General features: G+C 41.3%; 1 protein-coding gene across 2 annotated transcripts in view; it reads right to left on the bottom strand.

The window, feature by feature from the left end:
• LOC119023511 (plexin-B1-like) overlaps positions 1-13,474 on the bottom strand; it is a 70,776-nt gene that overhangs the window by 10,442 nt on the left and 46,860 nt on the right. Inside the window, exons 12-29 of one of the 2 annotated variants that reach the window (XM_037105507.1) lie at positions 11,786-12,583; positions 9,224-9,322; positions 8,685-8,807; positions 8,026-8,119; positions 7,692-7,861; positions 7,054-7,205; positions 6,851-6,956; positions 5,557-5,693; positions 5,284-5,457; positions 3,994-4,228; positions 3,643-3,885; positions 2,479-2,655; positions 2,143-2,291; positions 1,856-1,956; positions 1,547-1,764; positions 702-880; positions 547-613; positions 39-185 (exon numbers count right to left, since the gene is read on the bottom strand). In XM_037105507.1, the coding sequence (XP_036961402.1) occupies positions 39-185; positions 547-613; positions 702-880; positions 1,547-1,764; positions 1,856-1,956; positions 2,143-2,291; positions 2,479-2,655; positions 3,643-3,885; positions 3,994-4,228; positions 5,284-5,457; positions 5,557-5,693; positions 6,851-6,956; positions 7,054-7,205; positions 7,692-7,861; positions 8,026-8,119; positions 8,685-8,807; positions 9,224-9,322; positions 11,786-12,583 (3,369 nt within the window). The remainder of the gene's footprint in view (positions 1-38; positions 186-546; positions 614-701; positions 881-1,546; positions 1,765-1,855; positions 1,957-2,142; positions 2,292-2,478; positions 2,656-3,642; positions 3,886-3,993; positions 4,229-5,283; positions 5,458-5,556; positions 5,694-6,850; positions 6,957-7,053; positions 7,206-7,691; positions 7,862-8,025; positions 8,120-8,684; positions 8,808-9,223; positions 9,323-11,785; positions 12,584-13,474) is intronic. The other variant, XM_037105508.1, reaches the window with a different exon arrangement.

Below are 13,474 nucleotides of genomic sequence, written 5' to 3' on the forward strand. Positions count from 1 at the left end.
GTGTTACTATACTGTATATTGTATCTGTGTGTGCTGACCAGCGTGCGGTACTCCACGTCCTCGCGCAGCAGCCGGTTGTCATTCAGCGTGTACTTGGCTTTTCCTGTCACAGCGTCCACAGGTCCCTTGTCCACCTGGTGCTTTATTGCTCTGAACAGCATGTAGAACGACTCCCCTGCTGATTCCTGGCCAAGAATAAAGACGGAAGGTCAACAATGTCCCAACACAACAGGATTTAATTTAAGAGTTGCTCAATGTGTGTCCTGACCGAGCAGTCTCCATTATGTGTGAGCAGCCAGGATTGGCCAGCCTGCGTGTGGACGAGGCCAGAATGATAAACTGATTTTCATTTGTAGTGGCTTCAATAGAAAGTTTTCGTTTGTGATACATGTTTTAAATGCCAAGTGTTTTTAACTGGCTTAATGTTTATCAAATTAAATTTGAGACATTTTAAGATGTAAATGTGCTGTAGTCTGATGGGCTTCTGATGCAGATTTTCCTTTACTCACTGATCTCTGGTCAGGTTTAAAATACTAGCATACATACCCTCAGAAAGGTAAACAGACAGATGGACATCCAGTTTGTCAAAAGCTTTTCAACCACTGATTCCGTTCTGGAAAAAGGAAAAAACACACATATAAACAAACGATGTATGGATGGAGAAAGTATCAGATAAACTGACCAACAGAGTTCAGCCTCACCTCCTGAGCATCAGTTTGGGATTCTTGGCCACATACTGTTCCACCAGATCATTGAGGAGTGTTTTCAGGATGTCTGTGAAGTACTCCAGTTTACCATGCAGGGCTACAGTCAACAGTGAGGCCACATAGGCCCGGTCCCTTGGAGAGAATGTCCGCTGGACCTCCAGAGTGTGAATAAACTACAGGGACAACAAGGACAAGAAGAGAAATCAAACCTTGGTGGATTCAATTGTTCCTAAGTGGCCAACGGCTAGACCAATAAACTACTACCCTTAAAAGCCTGCCACACTGGAGTGCCACAAGTGCCACTACTTGAATACAATAATTCCTTTGCTTTTCATACTTTATGACAAGTTGGTCTCAGGCAGGTAAAACAGGCTAAAGACCACTTGAATCCTTGTGTAAAGTGTACTAAAATTTCATGACATATAACACGTCCGTATCAACACTATTCAGCAAATCTATTCACCAGACTGACAATCTAGGTACTTTGTAATCTCATAATGTCTTATTATTTTGCAAATCATTATTCTATCTACAAGTGGAACATAGCAATTGCTTACATCACATCTCTCCCATATGTTTTATATAAGAAGTTCATTTTGTCCATTGCCCTGTTCAACTAAAGATATATGGAACATGAAGATGTGAAAAAACAGGAAGCTATTCGGAAAACTCATTTTTTGGAAGATGAATTACAGTCAACACAAAAAGTGAACATCTTTCCCATTAAAAGAATTGTCTCTCAGTCTTTGGCAGTTACTGGTTTATCTGTGCTTCTAAATATAAGAGACTTTCCTTCATATAACCTTGCATTTAATAGTCTAAAAAATAAGTTTGTTTACCTTGGTGAGAAAAAGTTTACTGTTGAGCAGATTGGACAACTGAACCAGCCCTTGCTCCACAGTCTGCCTTCGACTCTCAGGAACATCCAGATCTCGTCTCAGTGGCGAGTCCTGGTGGCCTGGGAAGAAAATGCGCTCTGCATATGCCCGGTAATCCAGGAAGGGAATCCCTGAACCCACCAAATCACTGGACATGTCCATCATCTCAGTCATCAGGTCTGAAGGAGGAAAAGGGAAGTAAGGCATCAGTTTGAACATCTTCCTTATTTTGGGACAGTGTTTGAACTGAAGTCAGGACTTGGACTTTACCTGTGAACTCCTTCTTACAGCGATCTCTCACGCTGGTCTCCAGGTTCTCCAGCTGGATTTGTACCTTCTTATAGTCCCTCATGGCCTGTTTGCTCTTCCTCCTGACAAACAACGATGCATAGACAAAATTAAGGTAAAGATAAAAGAAAGTTAACAGAAGACGAAGACAGCTGTCAAAAAAAACCAGGCATGTATGACTGAAAATCATTTTCAGCTTGTACTTCTTAAGGGCAACCAGGTAAGTCAGTGGGATTGAGGTGAAATGACAAGGTGTTGTACATGTTTACCTGTATATGAGGACTATGATGAGCACAATGAGAGCAACTATGGAGGCTCCCACCCCGACTCCCACCTGAGCCTCCATAGGAAACGTAGACTGGGCCTGGCTGTCATACTGAACTCTGCCCAGAGAGAAATTCAGATTCCCCATTTTCACCTGGGAAGCACAAATAAAGTCTTTTTAAACCATAAAGGAGAAAAAAAAAGTTCAGAACACTATCATACAATTTTGTCCCTCCAAACTGATTTGCTCTTAAATCCTTTCTCCATTCTCCTGACCAGAGTCCTACAGTCCGGTCACGCTGAATGTAAATGTGAACAGGCGCTCAGTGACATTAACTCACTGTGAATTCAGGCAGACTGTCCATGCCGTCCTGTTTGCTGCTGGCTGCGACTGACGGCTGCTGGTCTGGTGGTTCACAGTACAAGTGGCTGTTGGTGAGGGTCTTCACTGAACACACCCCCTCCCCTATCCGAGCCTCCACCTCATGCTTGTAGATGGCCAGATCAAGGTTCTCTCCCTAGAGAGGAATGATACGAAATGATGCACAGCAGAGTCTTATGGAACAAGGATATATATAGATAAAAAATTATACATTTTAATATAAGAAAGTGTCATTGTCATTTTCAGTCAAGAAAATGTTACAAAAATATATTGATAATACCTTGGTACATACTGATATGTATTTAAAAACCTATTTCTTAAAGGAACAGTTCACACAAAAATGCAAATTGGACTGAAATGGCCCATACAGTTAATCAAGCATAATCTAAGTGTCCAGAAGCCCTGAGACACCCTTTCTTCAGCTCCAATCTTCACTGTAGCTGTCGAGCTATCCAGTTTTGGGATGCATGGGGTCTGCAGCTCCATGATTTCTTTTCAAATCAATTTGGAATCTCTGGGCTTCTGGAATCTTGGAATATGCTGGACGAGCTGTATGAAGTCATTTTATGTTTTTTTTGTTTTGTTTTGTTTTGTTTTTGTTTTTCATCTCCCCCAAGTATCCATCAACTAAAAATGCTGCAGCTGTTTTGCTGTTGCGCTCCAAAAATGTTATTTTTGGGTGAACTGTTCCTTTAAAATATATTTGAACCAATGTTATTTTTGGAATATATATGGTGTTTTTTTTTTGTTTTTTTTTTACAATGTATGAAAATGGTAATAAATATATAATGTATAGAGAATATAAAAGTTGATATATTGATTCATAGCTTGCAAGTACATTATTAAATATATATCAAATACATATGAAGACGACACTAATCTAACAATAGCCTGTGTCAACGCTACATATCATTGCTTTATGGAATTAGATAAAATGTCTGACATAACACTGTTTAATTGACACAAATAATGAAATAAACATTGCAATGTTTATTATGTGTGATGACAGTGTTGTTTTCCTGCACTTCTTATACTGGCCCACACACTGAAGTAATTTCTTAGACACAGACTGGAGTAGAGAGAAGAAGAGAAGTTGGTTTTATTAAAGGTTGTGAGGCCTGACCTCCACAGAGATGACGCTGCCAGGTTTGTGGTGGTACGGTTTGCTGGGGTCATTCTGGTTCAGTGGGTAGAGCTCCGGGTTGGGCTCGTAGCTGAAGGCTTCATTCCCCACTGCACTGAAGTCAAAATGGAGGCTGTCTAACAAGAACTGAACTTTGACCCTGGCCCTCCTGGCCTCTGGACCCACCTCAGGAGTCGGACACAAAATGAGGGAGGAACTGTTCACTGTGCAGCGTGACTCGTACTGGAGGAGAGCACAGGAACAGTCAAATTAACAGCTTTAAACATTTTTTTATTCTATTTATACGACAGGTTTAAAGAAAACTGAAGACAGACCACAGAGAAAACAGACCTGTTTGACATGACAGAGTGTACCCTCAGGGCAGTCGGCCTCTGGAACAATCCTCCTCAATCTCTTCATTGGACTCCGATGATCCCGGTATCTGGTCAGGACTCCTTTATTCCTCCTGACGATGCTCCTTCTCCTCCTGGGTGGGAGAGTGTCAGGGGGACTGAGAGTGACCCTCATTTTGGGCTCCTGGACCACATCCAGGTTCTGACCAGAGACTCGAATGATTCTGCCTCCCCTGCAAAGGAAAGAAAAACCGAAGAAACTCAAGGATGGAAAGACGATTATATTACATGTTAAACTTAAACAACTGACATACAGTTGGACAATTAATAAGCCTAGACACTACAGATGTAATTGTCTTTAGATGAGTTGACAGGAGGTGACTTTTCCAATTCTCCCCTTGTTCCAAGTGTTGGACAATGCCGGATTATTACAGTTGGAATGTGTACAGTATATTATAACACTGTATAGTATTTTTCACAATGAAACTTCTGTAGAACTTATTCTAAGTGATGGAGAAGAAAAACATCAGAATATAGCAATGCCTGATACAAGACTTTGTGAGGAAAATCATAAATATAATCGGTGAGTTTTAGTTGTTTGATGTGTTAAACTTTAAATATAATGCACAGACAACACATGTATTCCTACATTTACGTAGATATGGAAAAAACAGGATTCAACAACCCTGACTGCAGAGAAGTTGGGACACTATGTCTAACACAAACAAAAACAGAATGCAATAATTTGCAAACTGACAATAGTTTTATGAAGTGTTCCTAATCCCATGTAGGAGTCTTTATACAATCATGTGTTTCACAAAGTGGTGAACTCGCCTCATCCTAGCTTGTGAATGACTGAGCCTTTTTGTGGATGATCCTTTTATACCTAATCATGACACAATCACCTGTTACCAATGAGCCTGTTCACCTGTGGAATGTTCCAAACAAGCCTTTTCTTTACCTGGCTGTGTTGCTCCTGTGTAAACTCAGAATAGGCATACGTTTGCACAAATGAAAGAGACTGATGTGGTAAAACATTAGTATGCTGTCTTTCCACTTGTGTTCAATAGAGCCACAAAGGATCAGCAAACGAGCTCAGGACAGACAAACATCATCTTTTACAGTACTTCTTAAGATTTTACTGGCTACTATCTGCCTTAACTTTGAACTGTAAGCGTGAGAAAAAGAAAAGTTTCACCACAACAATTATAGAATGTTTATTATATACATGTTATACTACATAAATGTATGAATGATTAAAGATTGCTCTGTTGAGAATGATAATTACCTGAGAAAACTTTTGGACGGAGCAGCCATTGTGATATTGGGGTTGGGGGTGTAATGATACACCAAACCCTGAAGGTGTCGCTCTGCTCCACCAAACCGCACAGTGATGCTGTGTTCCCCTGTTCTGTTGCTGCCTCGGGTCAGACAGCTGATATGATCCTCCTGGATGTCCAGCCTGAACAGAGGCAGACATTTTACATGTTAACCCCACGAGTACATCAATTTGTTTACACTAAAAGAAAGTCTTAATTCATGGTCAATTAGAAACACTTACACCATACATGACACTCCTCCGATTAAGACGCTGACTTCACTCGGGTGTCCAGTCCTCAGTCTCCGGCCTCTGATGGTGAGAGACGAGCCCCCCGCCTTGGGCCCTCTTTGGGGGAAGATGCTGCTGAGTAGGGGATCCTGGAGATGCAGAGACGAGGAGAAGAAAGATAACGGATGAGATGAAGGGCGAAAAAAAAACTGGAATCAATAATCCGATACTGAGCGGCTGATTTATTGTGGAGATAAAAGAGACACCAGGGCATTCTGGGAAACACTAGAAGGCTGCCTCACAGTCAGGTAGCAGAACAATTAATCTGCTTGTCACTTGGGCCAATTAATTAAGGCTGTTGTCAAACATACGGTCCTTTTACTGTAATGTAAATGAGGAGACATGTTATTACTTTATTGCACTGCAGTGGTTCACTTACATTAACGAGGCACAGTTTCAAGTGAAGCTTAATTAACAAAAGCTGGGAGCAGCGAGCTGTCGTTTCATTAACTGGTCAGAAATCTTCAGTGGGAAAGCACTTTTTATGGATTAACAAACACGGACATTATACAGCTGCTGTGAACTGTTACAACCAATCATTCTCGATGCTTCCTCGAGTCGAATTCAAACGCTGACAGATCACGTTTACATCACGTTCTCCAAATGAGGCGTTTCAGAATTAGGTTAGACAAATACCAAGGGACTCTCCCTCTCTGAGAGGTCTTGATGCGTCTGTTTTGGTCCACACCCAAGACCGATTACTGTGCTCTCATACATGAAACTGGACAAAACTCAGGGGGAAACATGCAAGAATTCAAAGTAACTGCAGCTTGGGAAGTGGGTGTGAAAATGCCCCAGAGATGTCTTTGTTTTTTAAATGCTTGTTTATTTGCTTCAGAATGATTAAATCCTGCCATGGTAGGCTTTTTGAAAGGGTGGAGCAGGAGTTTCTGTAGATATAAAGTGGCTTTACATGCACTTAACGCATAACTCCACCGATTTTACACATTATTGTGTCTTTACGGGGCTTTTGGAGTATTACTGCATATGTGATAATTGTAGTATAAAGCCCTTTGTGGCACCAGAGGATGCTGCATGTAATCTGATAAACTGTCCAGAGTAACCCTTTCGGTAAGCAGGTTATAGTGTGCTTTGGGTCTGAAGACAAGACAAGTTTAGAAATGAACAAGCTGTGCTCTTAATGGTAGAAGAGAATTCTGATTAGTCACTGACTGAAGTTACCTGATTTCTCAGAGTAACTCGTTTCTTGAGTGGTTGCAAACATTCTGACTGTGGCTGAATTTACCTGGAATCTGAACACCTGTGCAGACAGTCCGAGTCCTCCACCCCTCACTTTGACTGAGGCATGGCCGCTCTTTTCTTTTTCACTGCTCGTAGTCTCACACACTATCCTACAAGATAAATACAGAAGACTGTCACAGTTATAGAAATTGGAAACAGAAACATTTTATGAGCTGGTTATGTTCAGGTGTGGTTCCAATGACTTGCCTTGAGGAGACTTCATATCTGCTGTGGATGACATTGCAGGGTACCCCGGCGACTTGGACTGAGTTTTGGATGTCTTCAGCTCTCTGGCCGAGGTTGGAGCCTGAAATGGTCACGACGGTCCCCCCCTCCACTGGACCAGATACTGGGTCCAACTGAAACACAAGAGAACACAAATTTGAAATGTATATCCTTTTTCTGACATAATGCCTCAATATCATGACAGCATGACATAAAGCTGGATGTATGGTTTGATGCAGTACTGCTTAAAGGGGTAAACTGTGGGGGTAAAAACCATTGGGACCATTGCTGCATGTCATTCCTTATCTCTCTCCCCTCATTTCTTGACAGCAGACAGAAGAGACAGATTATAAAGACTGAACAGAACAGAACCAAACAGCAGAGTCAAAGGAGCGTATATCTGAGCTGTCACATACAGAAAACATCCAATTTGTCAGAGAAAGCAGTCCTGCTGTCAGAACAAGATGAGGATTCACATCATTATTATGTCTTGCTTTTCTCAGACAGTGACTTTTACCACAAAAATAAAATAGATAGGAAGTTTATTCTTCAACCACATGTTTCTCTAAAAGCAAAATAATCCTTAGGAAGTGTTCAAAAGATGGTAAAAACATTCTTACAAAGTGAATGACAGGTGCAGGACAGGTGTGTTGGACCTCATCGGTGCAGGAGTCCTGATACACACAGCGAGAGCTAGCGGCACCGCCACACCAAACACAGCCATACTTGGGGTCTGCAGTGCGACACCGGCTGCAGTCTGACCGGCCCACTGAACAATTGAACAGAGTCACTGAAACGAGGCAGAGAGAGGAAGTCTGTGAGGGAAATTGCATTATGTCAGTGCCAAACAATATAAAATGAACCTGCTACTGTACATAATCAGTTACTTACATCTCCTGCATACAAAGGATGTCACACACACACACAGGCAAAAAAAAAACCCACAGTCCTCACCATACAGATCCTCAGCGCTGTCGATGTGGAAGTTGTTTTTCCTTCTCACATTGATCATGGCTGCATATTCCTCCAATAAGGCAGAATAGGCATACTGCACCAAGAACAACAATTTAAGTTAGACCAGCTTAAGTGCTACTTGTGATATCTTAAATGAGTTGATGTTATGCACACTCATGTGCAAAGCAGCGACAGTATGCATCAAATTATCTGGTTATCAGAGCAAATGAAAAACCTTCATAGAAACACACAAAAGCGTGATTAGGAGACGTCAGTTCATGGATTTGTGCATGCCGGTGTGCTATTGGTGTTTTCTGTGACCTTTTTCTATGATGACTTATGGTCATTATGAATGTTTATTCCATCAGAATGAGACAGAGCAAGTTAATAAAGCCAGCCAGCTCTGGACAAGAGGCAGGTGCAGAACCAGATATTTGGGAGGAATAAACACCCAGAGCTACATCAGTTTCTGTTTTAATCCAGAACAATAACAAACACGGGAAGAGTGGATTCACCTGTGGAATTGTACCTGTGACTGTAATTATTTAGTCATGAAAATGTTATGTTGTTTAAATGGTTGTCAGGGCTTTTGTTCAGACTTGTAATGTGTACACTAAAAGGCTCAACACACTGAGATGATAACGGAGATATCTTCTGACCTGGTGGGGTTTGCAGGTGATAATGAAGACTGATTGTTCTCTGGCATCTGGCTCCACGGAGGCATCCACCACCACCGACTGATTCTCAATGTCCAACACACACTCGTAGTCCAAATTCTCATCCTAAATTTACACACCAGAAACATTTAAGTACAGCAGACATACACATTGGAAAACATGCTAATTTTCACCCATGTCATTGGGGATACAGTGGGTGGTGCATCAAAAAACCCTGAAGTCTAGAGCTTTTAAAATGAGCCTTCATATTGTTAAGTAGTGACGCAGAAAATGTGTCTGTCAGGTAAAGGACTTTTCAAATTATGTTTGCAAATCTGCATGTACTCACTGCAGATGATGAGACTTAAACGACTTGCTTTTTGATAATTACATGAAAGGAATCCCAGCCTCAAATCGTGTAGCTGAAGCTTGATGATGAATATATATTATATCATGTGAATAATCTGCATGAAAAAAAAACTTCAGTGTAGTCTGACTCCAATGAGACAGAAGGCTGTTGACCCAGTGTTTGTTTGCCTTACCTGGAACAGGTTTAGGTGCTGTCCCACCAGAGTGACTTTCCTCTCCACATTGACAGGTAGGAGAGAGGAATCCTGAACTCTCTCCACACACGGACATTCCTGATGACACATTATGATCCATTACATGAGAAATATCTGAACTTCTAAGGGAAAAGAAAATGTTGCTATACTTTATAACAACACTATGTAGACATGTGAACGGCTTATTTAATAATCCTGGGCATGAGATGGTCGCTCCATGTTGGTAAGACATCAAGTTCTTTTTGCCAGAGACAGACATTGTTTGAACTTCTGCTAAAACAAGTGGCATTAGGGTTAGGTATGCAGTTAAGCCTGGCTCATGTCCCGGTTCATTCCAAAGATGTTCAAATCATTGTTGCCAGATTGGGTAGTTTTCAAGCCAAATGGGAGGTTTTGGGCAGGTAGACAGGATTTGGGCTGGTTTTACAATATACTGAAAACCAGAGAGGGATGTTTCTGAAGAAATTGCACCGTCAATGCAGGAGGTTGAAAATCTTATTTAGAGGTTAAGGATTACCAATAACGCGTTAAAATTGTGGAATATTTTAAGGTCTATTGAAAATCTGACCCTAAACTAAATAGCTGGGTTTAATTTGTTTGAAGTGGCAACAGAATAAATGTGAATTTAATTAAAAGTGGGGTGAGGTTAAAGGATGTAAAATATACAAGCAGAGCTAAACTGCAATTATAATCAATAGTAATGAGAACACATCTGATCATCACACGGTCTGTCGTGTTTTTGCTAATCTGTTTCTCACTGTAGCAGAGACCATTACACTTGCAACATTAGAACTTAATTATTTGTTTGTATTTTGATATCATATCTACTTTACTCTGCCTCTTATTTTCTATTCTGCTTCACTCTCTCTGTCCTAATGCCGTCAAGGCTTGTTGCAATTTAGCAAGTTAGATAAAACCTGTTTTATTTCTTGAGTGAGCTGTCCCTTTATTTATTTATTTTAAGGCAGAGAGAATAAACTAAATAATACTTTTATAGTTGGATTGTACAATATAAACTCCGAACTGTATTCTATAGTGCAGTTGAGAACAACTGACTTGTCCTATTATGTCAAATTGAAAAATTGGGATTACCAACGATTCTGCTGTTAAGGCAATCATTTGTTTTGTTTGTTTTATGTATACAATATTAATACTCCAGAAGTTTTAATCAAATGGCAGATTCTGAGATGTTGTTGAAAACAAACCAATCTGGCAACAGTGTTTCAGATCATGGGGCGATGCAATTCCACACCTTGATCTTAATACACTTTGTACAGACATTGTGCAGCTGAGCATTGTCTCCCTACAATATTGGAGAGTTTCACTGAACTGTTGCTTTGACTGGAACTAAGGGCCTTAGTGTAAACCGTGGATGATCCACATACTGCAGGTCGCATCATGAACAAAGAAATCTAACTGAGCATTTGGACACTATACAAGAAAGTTACATTCTTTATAGCAACAGACAAATCTGACGCAGGAGTAGCGATCCCATGTTATACCCAGCTTAATACTAGACCAGACTATGAATACAAAAAGCCACTGCAAACAAAATGACACTCCAAATACAGCTAGCCGACCACCAACACAAATGACACAACAGCAATGAGACATCAGACATAAATCAAAAACCAAAGAGGGATAATTAGAAATGACATGTGTAGGAGATTGTGTATGTTCTGCAATAGGGAAACATTATTGGCAGCTAGCACTGAATGAGCTGAACGGCAGATGATATGGAGAGGGCAGAGCAGTCGATAAGACCTTTCAGGTTAGTGCCTTGAATTTCTCACTTCTATCCTCACATCTGAGATTACATTGATTTAGTGTCAGTCATTGGCCTCTCCTGTTGACAACAGAGCTAATAAAGATAACTGCACTTCAAGTGTAGTATTCAATATTCCTTGTGGTTCCCACTGCTGTAGGATGTACACTGTGTACTTGTATGCTGACTGCAGATTGCAGATCAGAGGATTTATCAAGGAATAGTTCAACAGTTTGGTGTATGTGCCGATGTGCTCTTTCGTCAAGAGTGAGATGGGAAGATGATTACCAATCTGATCTCATCTGTCTGTTAAAAATGAAACCAGAGCTCAGTGTAGCTTACTATGGGAGGGACAAAATAGTTAGAGGGCAATATATCGTATAACTGCCTTTTGCGACATGATTAAAGATACACTAGCACCAAGTAGAGATATTTTTAGAAAACATGAAGATGCTCTAAACAGGTTTCAAATTTTGACTTACCAGATGTGCTTCTTCGTAAGTCTTCTACTTCACATAGATTGCAAAAATGATACTGAGTCATAGTTGTATCCAACCTTTACACATTTAAACTCTTCTGCTCTCCGGCAGCTAAGCTAACCATCTCCTGGCTTTAAATTAATATTTAACAGACATATGCAAGAGTGGCATAAATTTTCAAGAAATATCAAAAATATATTTCCCAAAATGTCAAACTTTTCCTTTAAGCAGTTTGCCCTTCTGACAGGGTAACAATGCGATTGCTACACCAGCTGCACGTGTGGCTTCTGCACTCACCAGTAAGTAAGAGTCAGTCGAAGAATCTGACTGGTAGTTAGCTGTAGATTCAGTGGTGGGGTTGATAACCTTTTCAGGTGATTGTGTATAGACGACTGACTTTTTGCTGGTGACTGCAACAGATGAGCCTGTTACAGAGTCCACATCAATTTCTCCCCCTGGTTTCTCCCACTCATTCAACCACAGAGGTGAGTCTTTTTCTTCAGAGCTGGTCAGAAGAATGGCTTCCTTATTGTCACTGACAGAAAGGTCTGTTAACAGGGTAACTTCGCTGGAGGTGGTTGAGCTTACATCAGAGGCAGAGCCTACCGCTTCACCAGATGGCTCTAAGAATCTAAGGACAGAGTCTGCCTGGCCACTAGTGCTGCTGGGTAATGTAGTGTTGGGAGTTTCATCAGTGACATTCCAGGGTTTAGTGATCTCATCCTCTGAAAAACCTCTTGTAGTGCCACCAACGGCATCTGTCCATCTGTCCAAATCTGCAAACAACCCCCCAGCGGTTGTGACATCAGTGTGAATTGTGGTGGCCTGGGTGATGATCCTGACAAAGGGAGAAGTTGCGTCCGGAATCGGGGGTGAGGTGAGCTCAGCATTAGGGGAGGTGGATGGTATCACTGTAGTGACAGTTGAGGGGCCAGCTGCTGTGGTGGGGGTAGGTGTCACTGTGGGTGGTGGCTGTATAGTTGCGGTCGTTGTTGTTGTTGTTGTTGTTGTTGTTGTAGTAGCAGCCGGGACAGTAGGAGGTAAAGGGGTCAGTTTTCTGGTGGGTGGTGGGATGGTGGGTGTTGGCGGTTTGAACTTGACGATGGAGTAGGACAAGTGAACAAGCAAGGAGACAAGAAAAAAGGCAGGGGGAGGACAAAATTAAGATAAAACAAAAGGGTATGCAAATAAATACACCAAAACGCAACTTATGAGGGACACTAAGAAAAGATTCATGGGAGAAACTGGACTCAAAAGACAAACAGAACAAACAAAACTACTGCAAACGGACGGCGCATGCACAGACGAACATGTACAGCATGTCGCAGAGTGCAGCTTGAAAAATGCCCAGCAAAGCAAACCCAGTGCTTTAAAGTGTTTTCCTCAAATATACCATATACACTCAGTTGCGAGTTTATTATGTGCCTGTAGCTAAAACTGATTTAGTCTGATACAACAGTCCTGCAATAAATCCTCCCCACAGGAAGTGAGTCCGACTGTGTAAACTGAGAGCGGTTTCTGTTATTTAGTACTACCACTTGTGTAAATGGGGTGGACAAAATATAAGAAATACATTTCAAAGGCTCTGCTCAGTCCTGACATTAACATGTCCTGAGTGATCCTAACACAAGTGGACAGCTCTAAGTAGGTGTGAATGGCCCTAAGTTGCATAGAAGATGTATTTGAGATCCAATCACTCCGCATTCAAAGGTGGTCAGGACGGCATGTGACCAAGTTCTTTTAGCACCGTGTAAAGTAATGAGTCCTGGGGTACAGTGAAGACCACCTACTCAAATGACGTCCTCCACGAAAGAAGAAGAAAAAGAAGCCATAACAACTGGCAGAATGGATTACATGCTGTCCAAGCTATACTATACATTGAGTTGCTTCTTTCCTTGTAAAAAGTGTTGGTTTGTGACGGCATCACTGTATAAGTCTGTTTTAACTGACTTCACCATTTATGGACAACAAGATTGCATCGACGTA

This window comes from Acanthopagrus latus, chromosome 7 (genome assembly GCF_904848185.1).
Source record: "Acanthopagrus latus isolate v.2019 chromosome 7, fAcaLat1.1, whole genome shotgun sequence".
Lineage (NCBI taxonomy): Eukaryota > Metazoa > Chordata > Actinopteri > Spariformes > Sparidae > Acanthopagrus > Acanthopagrus latus.